This window comes from Trichosurus vulpecula, chromosome 1, assembly GCF_011100635.1.
Source record: "Trichosurus vulpecula isolate mTriVul1 chromosome 1, mTriVul1.pri, whole genome shotgun sequence".
In the NCBI taxonomy this organism is placed as follows: Eukaryota; Metazoa; Chordata; class Mammalia; order Diprotodontia; family Phalangeridae; genus Trichosurus; species Trichosurus vulpecula.
Window position 1 is genome coordinate 372,882,855 of NC_050573.1, and position 21,073 is coordinate 372,903,927.

The following is a 21,073-nucleotide window of genomic DNA, read 5'->3' on the forward strand; positions in this document are numbered from 1 at the left end:
CCTCCCCTCCTCCCACAGAGCTGCTTCCTCTTGCCACCTTTATGCGAGATAATCCACCCCATTCTATCTTTCCCTATCTCCCTCTCTCAGTATGTTGCTCTCTCATCCCTTAATTTCATTTTATTTCTTTTAGATATCTTCCCTTCATCTTCAGCTCACCCTGTGTCTACTCTCTCTCTTTTACATATATATATATATATACACATATATATACACACATATATATACATACATACACATATATATACACATAGATATATACATACATACACCTATATATACATATATATATATATATATATATATATATACATATATATGCATATTCCCTTCAACTACAATAATACTGAGGTCTCATGAATCATACACATCATCTTTCCATGTAGGAATGTAAACAAATCAGTTCAACTTTAGTAAGTCCCTTGCAATTTCTGTTTCTTGATTACCTTTTCATGCTTCTCTTGATTCTTGTGTTTGAAAGTCAAATTTTCTATTCAGTTCTGGTCTTTTCACTGAGAAAGCTTGAAAGTCCTCTATTTTATTGAAAATCCATATTTTGCCTTGGAACATGATACTCAGTTTTGCTGGGTAGGTGATTCTAGGTTTTAATCCTAGCTCCATTGACCTTCGGAATATCGCATTCCAAGCCCTTCAATCTCTTAATGTAGAAGCTGCCAGATCCTGTGTTATCCTGATTGTTTTTCCATAATATTCAAATTGTTTCTTTCTGGCTGCTTGCAATATTTTCTCCATGATCTGGGAGGTCTGGAATTTGGCAACAATATTCCTAGGAGATTTCTTTTTGGGATCTATTTGAGGAGGCGTTCGATGGATTCTTTCAATTTCTATTTTGCCCTGTGGCTCTAGAATATCAGGGCAATTCTCCTTGATAATTTCTTGAAAGGTGGTATCTAGGCTCTTTTTTTTTTTGTTATTTTTTTTTTATTTTTATTTTTAGTTTACCATGCACAGTTCTACATAGTTTTGAGTTCCAGTTTTTCTCCACTCCCTCCCCCCTCCCTCCCCAAGACGGCATGAAGTCTCATATAACTGTCATGTATAGCTTCGCATTGAATTAATTTATGCACTAGTCAAGTCGTGGAGAAGAATTTTGACCAATGGAATGAATCATGAGAAAGAAGAAACAGAACCAAAAAAAAAAAACCCAAAAACAAAAACAAAAGAGAAGCAGAAAAGGCGAGCATGTAGTGTGCCTCAGTCTGTATTTAAACTTCGCAGTTCTTTGTCTCGATGAAGATAGCATTCTCCATCGTGAGTCCCCTGGAGTTGTCCTTGCCCCTTAGGGTGCTGAGAAAAGCGCAGTTTGTCAGGGTTGGTCCTCACGGAATCCATATATCTGTGGCTGTGCACAACGTTCTCCTGGCTCTGCTCCGCTCACTCAGCATTATGTCGTGTAGGTTTTTCCAGGTTGTCATGAAGTCTGCATCATCCCCATTTCTTATGGCACAATAGTATTCCATTACCTTCATGTACCACAGTTTGTTCAGCCATTCTCCAATTGATGGGCATCCCTTTGATTTCCAATTCTTGGCTACCACAAAGAGAGCCGCTATAAATATTCTTGTACGTATGGGTCCTTTTCCCGCTTGCGTGATTTCTTTGGGATACAACCCTAGAAGTGGTATTGCTGGGTCAAAGGGTATGAACATTTCTATAGCCCTTAGGGCATAGTTCCAAACCGCCCTCCAAAATGGTTGGATCAGCTCACAACTCCACCAGCAATGCAACAATGTTCCAATTTCTCCACACCCTTTCCAGCATTTATCATTCTCCTGATTTGATATTTTAGCCAATCTGACAGGAGAGATGTGGTATCTAAGAGTTGTTTTGATTTGCATTTCTCTAATCAGCAGCGATCCAGAGCATTTTTCCATATGCCTGTAGATAGCTTTAATTTCTTCCTCTGAAAACTGCCTGTTCATATCCTTTGACCATTTCTCAATTGGGGAATGGCTTGTATTCCTATATATTTGGCTCAGCTCCCTGTATATTTTAGAGATGAGGCCTTTATCAGAGATACTAGTTGCAAAGATTTTCTCCCAATTTTCTGCTTCCCTCCTAATTCTTGTTGCATTGGCTTTTTTTGTACAAAAACATTTCAATTTGATGGAGGGGGCGGAGCCAAGATGGCCGCATGAAGGCAGCCTCTTACCGGAGCTCTCTCACAAGGTCTGTCAGATTCCTACAAAAAAGTGAATTTGAGCAGATTTGAGAGAGTCAGAAACCGCGAGCAGTCTGCGTGGGGCAAATTTCCGAGCCGGGAGAGTCTAAAAGGCCGGAGGAACGAACCTGCAGGCTCGAAGAGTGCTCGGTGTGGAGCGGCTCCAGACCAAGGCGGAAGCGGCTGGCCGAGAAATCCACGTGGGAGACGGGCTGGGAGAAAGCTGGGCGCCCGAAACCGGCAGAGATCCCCAGGCCTCCCAACACAGGACGGCAGTCTGTGGGAGCGACGAGAGGCAGCGCAACGCCACCAGCCGTGAAAATACCCACTCCTGACGCCTGCAAAACCCAGGAACTCGGCTTCTTGAACTTCCGGAAGACTCAATGGCCAGGTAAAAGGCTCTAACCCCTCCCCCCTCACCCAGAGAATTCCTCGGAGAAAAAAAGAAAAGAGAACTGAAACAGAGGAGAGAGTAGTGGGGCCTCACAGGACAAATACTAGAAGCAGGGGTCAACGCCAGGAGCCCAGACATAACCTTGCTCCCCCAGGGGAAGTGCCAGACATCAGCTCAAACAACAAACAGCTGAGACCATTGCTGAAAAGCAAGTGCTGGAGAGCACCCACAGGGAGTGAGACACCAGGGAGCCAGACCCCTCCCCCACACCTCAGGAAACTGAAGGTTTTAATTCTAGACTCACAACCCCCAGAATAAGAAAGCTGGGACAGAGAGCCCAAAGATAGAAATTCGTTGTAACGCTAGGAAAAGGGAAAACAACAAACATGAAGAAGATTACAAAAAAACCGAGGACAATAGATTCTTTTTATGGAGACAGGCAGGATCAAAATATCGATATGGAGGAGAATGGCATTGACAGGGTAGATACATCAGATACCTCAAAAGCTAATCTGAATTGGGCTCTTTTTTTGATCACGGCTTTCAGGTAGTCCAATAATTTTTAAATTATCTCTCCTGGATCTATTTTCCAGGTCAGTGGTTTTTCCAATGAGATATTTCACATTGTCTTCCATTTTTTCATTCCTTTGGTTCTGTTTTATAATATCCTGATTTCTCATAAAGTCACTAGCTTCCACTTGCTCCAATCTAATTTTTAAAGTAGTATTTTCTTCAGTGGTCTTTTGGACCTCCTTTTCCATTTGACTAATTCTGCCTTTCAAGGCATTCTTCTCCTCATTGGCTTTTTGGAGCTCTTTTACCATTTGAGTTAGTTTGTTTTTTAAGGTGTTGTTTTCTTCAGTGTATTTTTCAGTATTTTTTTGGGTCTCCTTTGGCAAGTCATTGACTTGTTTTTCATGGTTTTCTTGCATCCTTCTCATTTCTCTTCCTAATTTTTCCTCTACTTCTCTAACTTGCTTTTCCAAATCCTTTTTGAGCTCTTCCATGGCCTGGGGCCAGTTCATGTTTTTCTTGGAGGCTTTTGGTGTATGTTCTTGCACTTTGTTGACTTCTTTAGGCTATATGTTTTGGTCTTCTTTGTCAGCAAAGAAAGAATGCAAAGTCTGAGAATGACTCTCGGTGCGTTTTCACTGCCTGGCCATATTCCCAGCCAACTAACTTGACCTTTGAGTTTTTTAGTGGGGTATGACTGCTTGTAGACTAACGAGTTCTATGTTCCACGTTTGGGGGGGAGGTGCCAGCTCTGCTACACCAGCACTGCTCCTTCCCCAACCTCCAACCCGAACTGGGCTTAGATCTTCGGCAGGCTGTGCACCCCTGCTCTAATCTGCCACTTAATTCCTCCCACCAGGTGGGCCTGGAGCCCGAAGTAACAACAGCTGTAGCTGCCCCACCTCCGCTGCCCCTGGGGCTGGAAGCTGAACCGAGACCTCCTTCTACTCCCGCAGCTTATCCCACTAATCTTCTCTGCAGTCTTTGGTGTTTGTGGGTTGAGGGGTGTGGTAACTGCCGCAGCTCACTGATCCAGGGCGCTAGGGCCCCCTCTGCCAGGCTTCTGGTCTGGATGTTCCACGCCGCTCAGACTGGGCTCTGCTCCACTCCGTTCCAAGCTCCCAGCTCCCAGCTCCGTGTGGGATAGACCTCACCCAGAGATCATCCAGGCTGTCGTGGGCTGGAGCCCTGCTTCCCCCTGCTGTTTTGTGGGTTCTGCCGTTCTAGAATTGGTTCAGAGCCATTTTTTATAGGTTTTTTGAGGGGCTCGGTACCGAGCTCACTCCAGTCCCTGCTTACCAGCTGCCATCTTGGCTCCGCCCCCCTACATTCTTTAGTGAGATATTTGACAAAGATTTTTGTGTCAGCATTGTGTTCAAGATGGAATGTTTCACCTAAGTGATCATCCAGCTAAACTCAGAAAGAGATCAATGACCAAGCCAAATGAATAGTTATCAATGGTGTTATGACCATTTGGAGGGCAGTCCCTACTATAATGCTCCAGTGATCTATCTTTGGACTATTGTTTCATAGTATTCCCAATGGCTTGTATAAAGGTATCGATGGTATGTATGGATGTCTGATTTGCAGAAATCATAAAGCTGAGATAGAAACTTCATACTTCAAGTGAGAGAGCCAGGGTTTAAAAGGATAATAATAGGCTGGAATGATGGACTGAAACTAATGAGATAGAATTTAATGAGGGATAAATGCAAAATGTTACACTTGACTTGAAGGACATTTTTCTATCTTTCTTGGTGTCTCCCAGCTACTTATTTATCTGTCACTTATCTTGGTAATTCATATACCAATATGTCTCATTTTTATGAGTTTTTGTTTTATTTTTAGTTTATGGGATAAAAAAGCATTTTTATAACATAGAATAGAAAAAAAATAATTGCACATGAAGCTGCAGATCTCTTCTGTACAACTTGCTATTCCCATTAAATATTATAATAAAGTTATCATATAAATTTTTTTTCTTCCTACTCTAGAGATGGCTACCATTAGACACAAATACGTGTACATGTAAAATTATTCTATACATTTATTTATCAGTTCTTTGTCTGGATGCAGATAAATACCATCTTGCTATATGTTGTTGGTAGTTATAATAGTCAAAATGGCTTATTCACTCAAAACTGTTCTTAAAACAATATTGCTGTTACTGTATTCAATGTTATTTTAGTTCTGCTCTTTTCACTCTTCATTATTTCATGCAAGTCTTTCCATGTTTTTTTCTAATATAATTTTTTTTTCCACATTTCTCTTTTATATTACAATCTATAGAATGACAGAGCAAAGACTATGTCTATGTGTAAGGTGGCTTCCTGGGCGATAAGTTGCTTTCCCAAGGTTTTGCATTGATGGCCATGATAATTGCCAAATGTTGCACTTCTCTCAGATAGCAGGTAATCAAAAAAAGGAATGTATCCAGGAAGTAGTAAAGTGACAAAATATTAGGGAAAACACTAGACTAAGTCAAAAAGCCCAGATTCAGGGCTCAGTTCTATATTAATCACCTGTGTGACCCTAAGAAAATCTTCTCACCTATCTGGGCCTCAGTTCCTTCATAATAAAATTGATTTAATGATAACTAAAATGCAATCCTAGAATCTAGTGGAATTATGAATATAAAAATATTTTAAAATTATAAAGCACTCTACAAATTTAAGTTGTCATACATAAATATTATTTTACATCTATTTCTTCACTTGTGGTCATTTGGATGTGTTTCAGATTTGTATTTTTTTAAGCCCAACTCCAAATCTAACTCAAACCAAAAAGCACTTTTTAAGTACCTATTGTGTATATATGTGGCATTGTACTAGGGCTGAAAAGACCAAAACAACAATAATAAAAGTAATCTTTAGGAGCTTATATTCTACCAGGGTCATACAATATGAAAATAGGGAAATATATATTAAGTCTTGGTGCATAGAGCCCTGGGCCTGAAACCAAGAAAATCTGGGTTCAAATTTGACCTCAGGTAGTGGGCAGATTAAATGACAGTGGGCAGTGAGAAAATTAAATGGAATATATGCGAATGGAGTCAACCTGTGCAAAGGCAGAGAAGTGGAAGCATGATGCTAAGAGTGAAAAACAGTAAGCAGGTAGATTTGGCTAATACATAAATTTCTTGGAGGGAAATAATATACATTTACCTGAAAAACAAAAAGAGACTTGAACCAGAAGGTGAAGGTTTGCAATGCTGATATGGGGAATTTACCTATTTGAAAATTAAATATAGATGTTCCCCAAATGGATATTTTAAACAAAAAAATATAGATTTTGACATGTCATTTACCTATGACTTAGAACACGGATCTGTTGAATCTGGCCTCCTCTGCCACCATTTCACTTAACCTTAACAAAGGTATTTAGCTTTTAATTTCGGTGACTTTTCCTATCTCAATTCCTAGAGCAAAGGTAAAAAATATGGTCCATTTCTGTGAGGAAGAAGAGGCCATGAATCAGGAATGAGACTATTGATGAAGCCATTATTATCAATGTCCAAACAAAGTAACAGTAACTTCTCACAGAGCATGGAGGGGAGGGATTAATTTGTCAAAGAATCATATAAATTCAGAGTTGGATGGGAACCTAGAGGTCATCAGGTCCAGCCCTTTTATGTTGTAAATGAGAAAAATGAGCCCTAGGGGTTTGTAAACAATTACCCAAAGTTACTTAGCCACTTGGTAGCAGAGCTGGATTTAGCCCAGTTTTTTTTTTATGATTCATAAAATTGGTTAGAAAATTACTTGTCCAAAGCACCATGCCCGATTGATTGATCAAAAATAAAATAAGAAGGATGAAAAGTGATTCCTGACCTGTAGTTGAACTAGACCAAAAATTATGAAGTTGACAATCGTTGTTCTCAGCATCACTAGTTTCCTTTTCCTATACCCATTTCTACCCATGATGCCTTTCTCCTTTTCTTGTGTCCACTCTTTCCTTGTTCCCTATTCTATTTTGCTTTCAGGAAAGGTTTGAATATTGAGCCCAGTACTTAATCTGCAGCATGGATGTGTTGACTATCCCAGAGAGATAGTACCTCTTACAGATGGCATAGTGAATATAATGTTAGATTATTAATCAGTAATACCTGTGTTTGAATCTATCCTTAGACATTTACTAGCTATAAGGCATTGGGAAAACCACTTAATCTCTGCAAGCCTCAATTTCCTTATATACAAGATGGAGATAAATTATAAACCCTACCTTATAGCTTAGTGAGGTTCAAATAAAAATAGCATAGGTGAAAGGAAACCTTTAAGTACTTTGCAAATGCACCTAGGTGGTACAGTGGATAGAGTGCAGGGCCTGGAGTCAGAAAAACTTGAGTTCAAATCAGGTCTCAGACACTTACTAGCTGTGTGATCCTGGGCAAGTCACTTAACCTCGTTTGTCTCAATTTCCTCATCTGTAAAATGAACTGGAGAAGGAAATGGCAAAATGTTCCTGTATCTTTGGCAAGAAAACCCCAAATGAGGTCATAATGAGTCAGACATGACTGAAATGACTGAACCAAAAGTGTTACTCACAACACAACACCTCATTCCAGTTGAAACCTATGTAACACTGTATGTATTACTCCTTACTTTCTATGACCTAAGGCAAGTTACTTAACCTGGAAGGCCTCTTTCAGCCATAAACACTATGACCTTTGGCTATATCCTTTAAATCCTACCATAGATATTGTGCATATTCTATATATTCCCTACACTATTTCCTCTGCTTACATGCAGGCCCTGGCCTGAGTTAAAAAGTCATTACTGTACTTGGATATACTTTGGAATTGTCCTAAAACAGGGCCTTGACTTGGAAATCAAAGATTGACTTTTTTTTTATTTTATTGTCCAAAGCACTTTTCCTGTTAGATTACAGAAGGGAAAAATTTTTAAAAGAAAAGGAAAATTAATTTAAAACTCTTAAGGAACTTGGTTTATGAGCCCATTAAATGCCTTGCTGCTAAAATATAGTTTGAGTTTGCATTAGATAAGATGTTATAGCTTTCATATAAAACTGGACTTGAACTGATTCAGGATTACAGAACAGCATGCTTCAGTAACAGGCAGGAAGATCCAAGACAGCTGTCAGAGCAACTCACCGAAGTTTTATGTTTAGGGCAGGAAAGTGCATTTATCTGAAGGGCCCTTGGGAGTCACATAGCTTCTCTTCAAAGCAGGAAGCAGGGAGCAAAATCTACTGCTTAGAAGCCTGGCAGGAATAGCATGTCTTTTGATTTGCTACTAGTTTCAGAGATGGTTGTTAGAATCATGGGTGGACTTATTATTTAGCTTGAAGCTGTCGGCTTCACATAGGCCTCCCATCACCAGAAGGATGCCCTAAATGAGATGTTCATTATCATTTTCATTTGTATTAAAATGAATTCAAAGAATGCTAACAAACAACTGCTCTTAATAACCATTCAGAGCAATCATCTTACACAAACTGTCCTTCCCATCAGACTCCATTGATTTGGGGAAGTTTCTTACCTACTTTGAAAGCACTTAATGGTTCTGGGCCAATATATTTTCCAGCTCTTTTGTCACAATTTGTCCCCAGTTGCTCATTGAGGTCAGAATCAGCAGGCTATTTAGTTGGTCCAACGGATAATCTCAAGTCCCTTGGAATGAAAGCTTTTTAGTAGCCCTGCTGCCTAATTGCAGAATTGATTTCTAATGAAGAACTTCGTTCCCCTTACCCCATCTGTTTCCACATTTCAGACTAAATGCAGTACAATTATTTCCCACTACTTCTGAAAATATTGAGGAAGAAGAAAATAGAATCAGAGATAAAAAAATGACTTGAGACTCTTGGGTAAATGTTCATATGAAGACATAAAGGGGATTTCCATTTCATCACTTGTCTGTGACATCTTAAGGTAATCAATGTTGCTGAGTATCTATTAGGTGCCTAGTACTGTGTTAGCTGATAAGAAGTAATGTGAAGAAGACACAGTCCTTACCTTCAAGGCACTACCACATGAAGAGGCAAAACAAGTGATACCCATGTATTGAGTACTTGAAGAGCATTACGATTCAGAGAAACATGAGTTATGATCTATTAAACTATTGGGTGTATCATTTCTTTGGCTATTTAAGTAGATTCAATATTTATTAAGCACTGTGCTTTATGATGGGGATACAAGGGCCAAAAGGAAAGAACCCCAACTGTCAAAAATTTTAAATAGAGAAATGTTGATTACAAAGAAGAGTAAATTGGTGGGGGGAGTCATACAAAATAAATACAAAGCAATTTCTGGGTAAAGCCATTAAAATACCAATTGCTTCACATTTTTCCCCTAATTTTCTTATGTTCTCTCCTCAGTTAAAGGGTCATTTTCCAACCCAGAATCTGTTTCTTGTTTCCCTTGCTTTCCTCTTTCCAATCATCTGGCTCAGAGCTGTGCATTTTGTTGGGCTGACCTGATAGTTTTTTATCAGTAGCCTTTTGCATCTAAGTCTGGTTCTCCAATGCATTAGTCACAGTTCTCTCATCTAATCAATAAATATATGTGCCTTGTCTCCCTAGCTAGATTGTAAGTTTCTTTGTTCTTTTTCCCCACAGTGTCTGGCACAGTGCTATACATAGACATGTTTGTTGATGAATGAGCAGGTCCAATTCATGACTTACAACAATTCATAACTGAGAGAAACTTCAAAGCTAATTTAATGACATTTTCAATTTCTCTATTTGGCTTATTTTCATTTTCTAATGTAACGACAATAACAACAATGATAACTAGCAGTTATCTAATGCTTTAAGGTTTGCAAAGCATTGTATAAATATTATTTCATTTAATTCTCAGAAGAATACTAGGACATAGGTGATCTTATTATCTCCATTTTTCAGATGAGAAAACTAAAGAAGGCAGAAGTTAAATGACTTCCTGAGGGTTACACAGCTAAGGATCTGAAGCAAATCTGAACCCAGGTCTTGCTAATTTCAGCAATCTCTATACACTGTACTATATAGCTACCCTTAATAAGGGTCATACCTTCTTTATTTTTTTTATTTTTTTGGTTTATATGGTATCCCCCACCTCCCAGTTAAATATCAAGAAAATTTTTGGCATTCATTTTTTAAAAGATTTTGAGTTCCAAATTTTTCTCCCTCTCTGCCTTCCCTTCCCTCTTTTGAAAATGAAAGGCAGTTTCATAGAGTCTGTACATGTGTTATCATGTAAAACATATTTCCGTATTTGTTACAGTTGTGGAAGAAACAGATTTAAAAAAACAGGAGAAAGAATAAAATAAGTGAAAAAATGTGCCTCAGTCTTCATTCAGAATCCATCAGTTCTTTATCTGGATATGGAAAGCATTTTCCTTCTTGAGTCCTTTGTACTTGTCTTGGATCATTGTGTTGCTGAGAAAAGTTGAGTCATTCACAGTTGATCATGACAAGATGTTGCTGATACAATGATTTCCTGATTCTGCTCATTTCACTTTGCTTCAGTTTGTACAAATCTTTCTAGTTTTTTTTTTCCTGAAATTTGTCAGTTCACCATTCCTTATTACACAATATTATTCCATTACATTAACATACACAGAACTTGTTCAGCCATTCCCCTATTGATGGACATCCCCTCAATTTCCAATATTTTTCCACCACAAAAGGGTTGCTATAAATATGTTTGCACATGTAGGTCTTTTCCCCCTTTTTATGATCTATTTGGGATACAGATCTAGTGGTGGTATTCATTGCTGGATCAAAGGGTACGCACAGTTTGGTTGCCCTATGGGCATAGTTCCAAATTGCTCTCCAGAATGGTTGGATTGGTTCACAACTCCAACAATGGATTAGCATCCCAATTTTCCCATATGCTCTCCAACATTTATCATTTTCCTTTTCTGTCAATTAGTCAATCTGATTGGTGTAAAGTGGTATTTCAGAGTTGTTTAATTTGCATTTCTCTAATCAAAAGTGATTTATAGCCCTTTTTCACATGCCTATGGATAGCTTTAATTTCATCTGAAAACTGTCTGTTTTTGTTTTTGTTTTTTTTTTTCTTTTGATCATTTATCAATTGGGGAATGGCTTATAGTCTCATAAATTTCACTCAGTTCTTTATATATTTGAGAAATGAGGCCTTTATCAGAGACACTTGTTATAAAGATTGTTTCCAAGCTTTCTGCTTTCCTTCTAATCTTGGTTGCATTGGTTTTGTTTGTATAAAAGTTTTTTTTTTATTTTATATGATCAAAATTATTTATTCTACATCTTGTTATGATTTAATGAATTCTTCTTCTCCCCATAGATCTGATAGGTAGACTATTCCTTGCCCTTCTAGTCTGATTGCTTCATTGTCTATCATAACTTCTAGCAAGATGTAGTTTCCTTCCTTATCTCTTTTAATTAGGTCATTTTTGCTTTTGCTTTGTCTAAGGTCAGGATTGCTACTGCTGCTTTTTTTTTTTTTTTACTTCACCTGGAGCATAATACATTCTGCTCCAGCCCCTGACCTTTACTCTGTGTGTGTCTCTCTGCTTCAGGTGTGTTTCTTGTAAACAACATATTGAAGCACTGGTGTTTTTTGTGTTTTTTTTTTTGATCCACTCTGCTAACCACTTCTGTTTTATGGGAGAGTTTACTCTAATCATATTCACAGTTATGATTACTACCTGCATATTTCCCTCCATCCTGTTCTTCCTGTTTATTCTCTTTCTCCTTTAACCCCTTCCAAGTCATACCTTCTTTAAAAAATGTTGAGGGGGTCAAATGGGACAGTTAAGCAAATGTATTAGAAAATTTTGATATTACATTCAGCTTTCCACACTGACAGTTCCCTGCCTTGTCAAAGGAGGTTGTACAAGTAGCTTCTCAAATTTCTTTTTTGTTGTCATGCTTTATCATGACAATTTCATAATATTCAGTTTCTGTTTTATTGTTTTACTTTTTATTTATATCATATAACCACTGTTCACTCTGTATAAATGATTCTTCCCATGTTTCTCTGAATTCTTCATGATGATTGTTTCTTGAACTACAATAAGATCCCATCACATTCTTCTACCACAGTTTGTTTAGCTTGTTTTCAAGGACTGTCTACTTTATTTCCAGGGCTTTATCACTACAAAAGAGCTACTATAAGTATTTTTCCCAACATATAGGCCTTTTTTGTCATTGAGCTTCTTGAGTTGTTATTATTATTAAAATTATTTTTAATATTTATATAATACCTTAAGATTTGTCAGCAGCTTTACATGTATTATCTGATGCTAACACAACAACTTGTGAGATAGATGCTATTCATATCCTCATTTTATAGATGAGGAAAGGGAAGTTGAGAGGAGATAAATGACATTTTCAGGATCACACGGCTATTAGCTACCAGAGATAGGTCTCAAACTAAAATGTTCCTGACTCCAAGCTCAGCATTCTATCTACTTTGCTATCTTATAGTATATGCCTAGCAGTGGAATCTCTGTGTCAAATAGTATAGACATTTAAATTACTCTCTTCTCATAAAGACATAGGACAGAGTCATAGAGAGTTAGCCGAGAAGCAGGAAGAACTGGGTTTAAGTCCTACCCCTGACAATATTGGCTGTATGTCCCTCAATAATTCATGTAACCTCTTTGTGCTCTAAGAAAAACTCTAAGATTCTAAGTTGCAGATAAGGTCCTACCCTGCAATGCTAAAAGAGGTTTCTTATATGGCTGAAATAATGGTGAGATTAATCCATAATTTCACAAACCATGTATTATTGAGCCCTTCTTCCTAAAACTCCTATGTGAATTATTCCCATTTTTTCATTGTTCTCCATTTATTATTTGCAAGGAAAACCCCAGAGTCATTTTGTCTTACATCTATTTTATTATTATTGATTGGATCATTATTTTATATAGTTGTTAATAGACTTCTTTTGTCAATTATTTATTTACATCCATTGACCACTTTGTTCACTTTGTTCTTTATGACATCCTTAATACATTAGGTATGTAGTTAACACTGACAGATGAGGTTTTATACACACACATGTATGTGCATGTATGTGTATATGTGTCTACACATATGCATATACATGCATACATAGAGCTATCTATCTATATTTGTTTAGAAGTACAATTCAAAACTTGAAAAGGAATTGAGGGGAGATCTAGTCTAACAAGTCAATTTATGGGTCAATAAAATGAAAACCACAATGGTTAGATGGCATGACAAAGCCATTAAACAAAGTTTGTTAGTTAGAGAAATTAGGTTTCTCGAATACTAGAATGGGCCAACCCCAACAATACTGCTCCCCAGCCTTAACATGAGCTTCTTATATTTCACAGAAGACATAGATTCAAATGTTCATATCTCTTTGGCCATAACCAGAATGCCAATTCTTTTCATTCCTCACTTCCAAGTAGTGCTCATTTCCCCCCCGACACACATACACATACACATGCAAACACAACAAAAATAACAAAACAAACAACAACAAAAACAACAACAAATACTTTGAAGACTGACCTTGAATGGAAATATTTGAAAACTCTGCTGTATGACCTCTTCAATGGAATGGTCTCTGGGAGCTCTGAGCCTATCTTTAGAGTGTCTCAGCAGTAATTATGGGTAACAGAGTTTTGGCATTATACACCATGAAAAGACACACTGAAGGATTAGCCTTTAATTAATGACAGCCAGGAATAATGAGAATCTTAGATGACTTTTCATCTTTCAGTTATTTCAATTAAAATTGTATTTCAATGGAATTTGATAATCCAGATGATTATTTTTGGCCAAGCAAAAATAAAATCATTTTTAAAGCAAAAAAGGGAAAATATAATCACTTTGGCAGTTGTAAGCTTAGATTTTGCCAAGTTTCAACTAAAATATGAATTATAATTTAATACTTAATTTATAACATACCATGAAGCAAATGGATTTTAAAGCAGCTATTGATATTGAACACTTGGCATTTTATGAGAGAAAACTAGAGGGATAGAAATACAAAGACAAAGGTAGAATGCCTATTTAATTATGATTGATAGTTATCTTCCAAATCTGATTTCTTTTTCAAAGTTGTATATCATAAAATTAAATCTTGAACTTAGTCAAAGAGGAACTTCATTCAGAACAAGAAATATATTTCCTTATTGCTAATCAATAGACCAATGGGCATTTATCATGTGCCTACTGTGCTATCCAGTGGGGTAAAGATGAAAAATGAAATATCCCCTTCTCTTAGGGAGTTTGAATTTTTATTCTTTTATTCCACCTATGATGGCATTCTGCACACAGTACATCCTTAAATAATTGTTGTTAACGACACAAAGAAACCCCTACACATGAATAAAACACTTCATTTATCTAGCAATAACTGGAATCATTTCTCTGGCAGGGATGTTGGTGTTTCATAGAAATTGTATAACATATCTTTTCCCACAAACTTGCTTATTTGATTTACCAACCCGTAAAAAATTAGAAGTAGCAAACCAGAAGGAAAGTAATTGTAATGACAGCTTGGCAATGGGTTAGGAGCAGAATAGATAAAAAGAAGATGCAGGTTTGGACACAATAAAAGACAATTAAAAATAGTAAGAATTATGAATAATGATGAACAGCTTAAATTATTTTCAGTATCCTCAATTTAAAGAACAAGGAGTATGCAATGAATTTAAAATGAGAGGATAGAGTCCTGGTCATGGAATCAGAAAGAGCTGGTTCTAGTACCATCTCTGACATGTCCTAGTTAGATATCTGACCTCTGCAAGTCACTCAGACTCTCAATGGACCAAGCAACCCTGAAAGACTACAAATTTCAGAGAACCTGCTCATCTGAATTGATAGAAGAAATTCTGGTGTCACAGGTTCATCCCATCAAAACAAACACAAAACAAAACAAAACTCCCTAACAGTGCCTGAAGGCATAAACCTCATTTTTCTGGAAAACAAACAAGCAAAAAACAGAAAGGCTTATGTGGTGTGCAAATGTGCATACATACATGTGTAATAAATGAAAACAGTTAATATTAATTTGCACATATGAAGGCATACACATTAAGCATTGCCTAGACAACTGTTCATACTCATTTAGTCTAACTAATTATAAACATAAGAAAATTAGGGCCAAGAACAGGGAAATTACTTTGTGGAAGGTAATATGGATATTCAAGCACATACATTCACTAACATCTTGTGCAAATCCACTTTTCACAGGGTGCAGAAACTGTAAAACTAAGTCTATCATAAGGTCATCTCCTTTGATCCCATGTTCAGTAGTTTTATAATAGAAATGCATTCAGAAGACAGCCCATTTGTACTATTCAGTATCAAATGTATTCACAGAAGCAAAATAAAAAGCACCATAAGGTAGGGCTTGCAACTATTTCTTCCCAATTATCTTCTTCCTCCTTCCCTGATACACATCTAATGTAAAGAAAACCAAGTTGTAAATAGAATTTGCTTATTTACTATGCTTGCAGTCTCACAATTAAAAAAAAAATTAAATCTATGAGCGCAGAACTAGTTTTTTTGTGGGGGGTGGGGCATTGGGGGCAAGAGTAGTTCAAGGTGGGGGAAGAGGACCAGGTGAGTTGGCTGCTTCTTAACAGCATTGCTAACAATGTGCTGTTTCTAATGGGAACCTCAGATAATGAATTACAGAAACTCGGACACTTTCCCAAGGTCACAGAACAAGTTAATAGGGTGATAAAGATGCAGGATCTCTGGATATAAGCTACACTGGGTATGAGCTCTGTTTTATAGGATTCATAACTAAGTATGTCCTTAATAACCACCTCCCTCCCCAACCCAGCCCCATGTAACAATCTAGGGTGTATGATTACAGTTTGCAATTTAGTTTTGGCTTCAATTTGCATTGTTCTGCTGTGTGTGTGTGTGTGTGTCTATGCATGTGAGTAGGGGTCAGATACTGAGCTAAATTTGAATCTTCATTCAATCATCAAATGTTCTATAAGACTCTCTATAAGATGCTCTGTTAGATAAAAGGATAAATAAGCTATGATCTTTATCTACAGGGAACTCATCGGTTAGTATGCTGACAGATAAAAATAATTTCTAATTATAACTAACATTTATATAATTATTACAATGTGACAGGCACCATGGTAAATGCTTTACAAGTTCTCATTTGATCCTCATAACAATCCTAAGAAGTAGGTGCTATTATTATCTTTATATTACAGATGACAAAACTGAGGCAAACAGAGGTTAACTGACTTGACCAGGGTCACACAGCTGTTAAGGGCCTGAGGCCAGATTTGAACTCAGGTCTTCCTGACTCCAGGCCCAGCACTCCATCCTATGCCACCTAGAATACCAGGTAGAAGATGAATGAGATTAGAAAAATCCAAAGCACTGTGGGAATTCTGTAGGGAAAATTTATTTCTGTCAGAAGGGAATCATCTTAAATCCTTCCAAGACCAGAACACTGTTTTTTTAGGCTTTCAAAGGATTCCACAGTGGCTAGCTGATCTCCAACTCAGAAGAGAGAGTAAATGTTGTGGAGTGATTTGAGTTCACAAACATCTCCTTCTCTACCTGTCATGGGGCCCAAGTCTCACTAACTCTTTTGTGTTATTTTTTTTCTTTTAAATTAATTTGATTGCTCTCCTAAATATATATACAACAAGCAGAGCTAAGATGTTAATGAGTAGAGCCATTATTACTGAGCTCTACTTTACATCTCTAAATAAACTTGGAAAATGCACCAGACCAAGGACTGATTGGGAATTCTATGAAAAAAACATCACTGTGTTGTTGTTTTCCATCTCAGGTCTAGATAAAGAGACAGATGGAAAAGCCTGTGAACAGTAGAGATGGGGTCTATTCAAGAAGGACTATAAGGAGAATTCTAGAACAGGAGCTGAAAGAAACAAAAGGCTATGCAGTGGGGTAGGCAACAGTTGCAGACCCATACAAGGAGGGCTGGCTTTCTACAGTGTACAGGAATAGCTGTTAACTGTCCAATGTCACTCATTACCCAGTTCCAGGTTAGATCTAGGGCAAAGGATGGAAAGCTGGACCTGGAGGTGGAGATCTAAGGTGAGGACTGTTTAGGGCCTTAGCCTATGTACCAAGAATGGAACAAGTTCAGAAGCATGAAGCAACTATGGAGGTCAGATTCCAGGAGTGGAGCAGGTTTTCTTTTCTAGCTTCCAGGACTATCTACAACTGAAAAGGAATCACCAGAGCAGGAATCTCACATCAAAGAGAATCCTGCTGTTCTGATACTCCAAAACCACAGAGCTTTCTAGATGGTTGAGAGGGGCTGCTTCCAGCAGATGTCTATTGTAACTCTGGCAAGGATAAGCCCTAGTCGTGTTGCTTAGACCCAAAATCAAGTCAGTAATTTGCATTAAAAAAATTGGGGAAAATGAGAGCTATGAAAGGTAGAATTGGAAAGGGAAATAATGAATTGGTATAAGAGATACAAACCTTACTAAAGCAACGGACTCCCTGAAAAGTAAATGGACCAAATAGAAACAGATGAAACAATGAGAAATATTAAATTAAAGTGAAAATAGTGAAAAATAGAAGTAAATGTCAGGTATCTCAGAGGAAAAATCAACTGAACTGGAAAACAGATTGAAGAGAAATTAAGTATGTTTAGACCTAAAAGTTGTGATGAAAAACAAAATTCTAGGCATCATTTTTTCTAGAAGTCTTAAAAGAAAACTGCCCAGATCTTTTAGAACTATAGGACAAAGTGAAATGGAAAGAATATGCAAATCATCTATTGCAAGAATACCCCAAATAAAAACTCCCAGGAATATTATGGCCGACATCTATAACTTCTAGGTCAAAGAAAATAAATATTCCAAGAAACCAGAAAGAATTCAATGACTCTTTCTATGATCAGTTTAGCCCATTTTCTCCTGTATAAACTGTGTATTTGAAGTTAAAGTTTGTCCTTGTCCTTGGGGGGGAAAAGGCTAACATGCTGATATTATTTACCTGTCCAGCAGTATCCAAAATATCCAGGTAGGCAGGCTCATCATCAATCCGAACCTGGGTCTTATAAGCATCTTCTGAAAGACACAATGCGACATGAACACGTAAAAATAATCATTTGAAAGATATAGTCATCCATTTTCAGACTGTTCCCATTTTATGTTGTACTTCGGAAGTAAGAAATTCTTGAAGTAACTGTCCATATTATCTACTGTTGAAAATGTTTCTTCGTGATCGAAAATCCCAATTGGTCCAATATAGTAAATCACTGTAAGATCTACAACTGAACAGCTGGTCATTAGAACAAGTCTATTCATTCATGATTTATCAAAATTCAAATAGGAAATGGACAATTAATATTTGTGCAGTCTTCTCTCTCTTGTTTATATTTCATATAGTCGCATCATTTATTTCTCACATTTGGCTCAAATGGGGCATGAGAAATGAACAATATTTAGACTGGACATTGAATTAGGGGTGAATTGTGTGGTTTTTAATTAAACAACAGCACACAGCAGACAATGTGCTCTGGTTGATTAATGCAACATCTGACTTGTGAAGTGAGGCATGAGGTGAAGTCAAGTGCTTCCAGACCCTGAGAGAAAGAGGTCCTTAATCAGCACAATCACAGAGCCAGAGGTAGCCTCTCAATGTTGGAACAGGTATAGAAAGAAGCACAAAGATTAGTACTAAAACTAAATCTTATTCTCATTATTTTGTGTCTTCACCAAGACAGTTTTCTCTCCTGAAATAATCTCACCTGATTAGCTTGGCGTGTGCAACAGAGACGGTATTGAGGAAAGAGTTAAAATGATTAGAGATAACCAATTGCCAGTATCTATTCTCTCATGCATCTCTCCAATTAAATAGATTTTTAAAAACAAAAACAAGTCTAAAATTTTCTTAAAAGATAGAAGTACTTTGTATTGCTTCTTTTAAATTGAATTTCAAAAGTATGAATATTAAATGAAGCATAATGATAACACAAAATAGCCTAGAGAAAGATAAAGCCTCTAAAAAGTGCTTGTTCTCAAAACTTTCTATTTCCACAAATGATTTATTACTATTGCTATTACTTTAAGATGGAATTTTGAAAACTCACCACAATCCAACTTAGGAGTACTTACAGCAAAAATATATTCCCTCCCCTTCCAACCTATCCTGAGCCAAACACAGTGGCCAGATTGAAGTATGACTACATGTCCTGCTCAAAAATATTCTCCATTGTCAACAGAATAAATTTGGAATTACTTAGCTTGAGATTTAAGGGTCTCCATAATCTGATTTCAGTTTGCCTTATCTCACATAACTCCTTTTCACAATGCTTTAATTTAGCTATTGTAGACTATTTCCCATTTCCAGAATCCATGTAATGCTTTTACTTCAAAGCCCATGTTTAGACTCTTCTCTCTGCCTATAGTAAAGCTTCTTAAACTGGGCTTCACGGCATTCGTAGGTAGATTTCAAAGGAACTGTAAACTTGAATATAGAAAAAAAATCTTTATTTCACTAACCTCTAATTGAAATTTGGCATTTCAATCTTATGATTTTTAAAATGTTATTAAACTTCCAGAGATTAAGAAACTCTGGCCTAGGACCAATATTAAAAATGACATGAGCTACAATAACTGACACTTATGCTGAGTTCTAAGGTTTGTAAAATATATTACCATATCTTATTTCATTTTCAGAGCAACACAGTGTGTTAAGAGATATTTTAGGTGTTTCCCATATTAGGAAATCAAAGTGTAGAGAACCTAATAGACCTGCCTATGATCATACAACTATGAATTTCCAATGACAAGATTCAAACCCAGGCCTCTAATTTTCTCTCATTTAAACTTCATCTTTCCTATCCCTTAAGACCCAACATAGATTGCTCCTAAGTACTTTCCCTAATGGGATTGCTTCTTCTGGCCAAGCTGTTCAAATGTCAAATGTACACTTGCCTAAAACACTATTTTGTGGACAGCTCACACAAGGAAAGTGCTCACATGGCACTCAGAAGAAGCACTAAAAGGATACTCTAAAGGTCTCTCTGAAGAACGTTGGAATTGATTGAATGACATGAGAGACACTGACACATGACCATTTAGCATGGCATGCTCTCATCAAAAAAGTGCTGTTCTCTATGAGTGAAGCAGAATTGAAGTAGGTCAAAAGCAATGTGAGATGCACAAACTTAGGGAATCCACCCCAAATGTTCACATGTACTATTTGTGCCTGACCTGTGGTAGAGCATTCTGAACTTGCATTGGTCTGACCAACCACAATTGGATACACTAACTTGATTCTAACATAGTGATGTCATTTTGGTCCTCTTTGAGAAAGAAGGACAACAACCAACCAACCGACACAAGAGTTGAAATATTGATGTGACATTCTTTATGATTATATTCTGGTTGAAAAAAGGGACCACTGTTTTGTTTATGTCTTTCACAGGAAATGTCACCCATACTGGCTATGAGAAAATCACTTAGCATTTTTTTTTTGGCTCCAAAGCAATTCTTTAAGCCAATATGATGATGAGCAGGTATATTTGTATATATGCATATGCACATGCATAATATGCATATTCATATATTATGTATATAACATATATAGATACATACATATATATATATATATTACAGCTATATGCGAAATAAACAAGTTTTTAAACTGGTATCTTTTAACTATAATCTGTTTCTTTCTCAACATACTTTTCCTTAAATTTTAATAGCATGAATATGGGCATTATCTATAATATACAATATCCATACTGATGGCATTTCTCTGATGTGGAGAAACTATGATGAGAGATTACATTCTGTGGACTAGAATGGAGTTATTACGGGAAGATATAGAAGGCAGCAGGGGGAAGATGTAGAGAGAGAGAGAGAGAGAAAGAGAGAGAGAGAGAGAGAGAGAGAGAGAGAGAGAGAGAGAGAGAGAATGAATCAGAGAATCCATGGAAGGTACTAAGAAGAAGGTTCATTTGGGAAAAGAAATATCAAGCAATGAAGTGGCTAGGGCTTTTCCCTCCTTCTGATATCTGAAATGACAGACATTTTTCTGATCTTCAAGTTTCTAAA

The 21,073-nt window shown here is 37.0% G+C and overlaps 1 protein-coding gene across 1 annotated transcript in view; it reads right to left on the reverse strand.

Annotated features, from left to right (window-relative positions):
- RIT2 (Ras like without CAAX 2) overlaps window positions 1–21,073 on the reverse strand; it is a 545,873-nt gene that overhangs the window by 300,166 nt on the left and 224,634 nt on the right. The window contains exon 3 of the mRNA XM_036762031.1: window positions 18,003–18,076. Coding sequence (XP_036617926.1) covers window positions 18,003–18,076 — 74 coding nt within the window. The remainder of the gene's footprint in view (window positions 1–18,002; window positions 18,077–21,073) is intronic.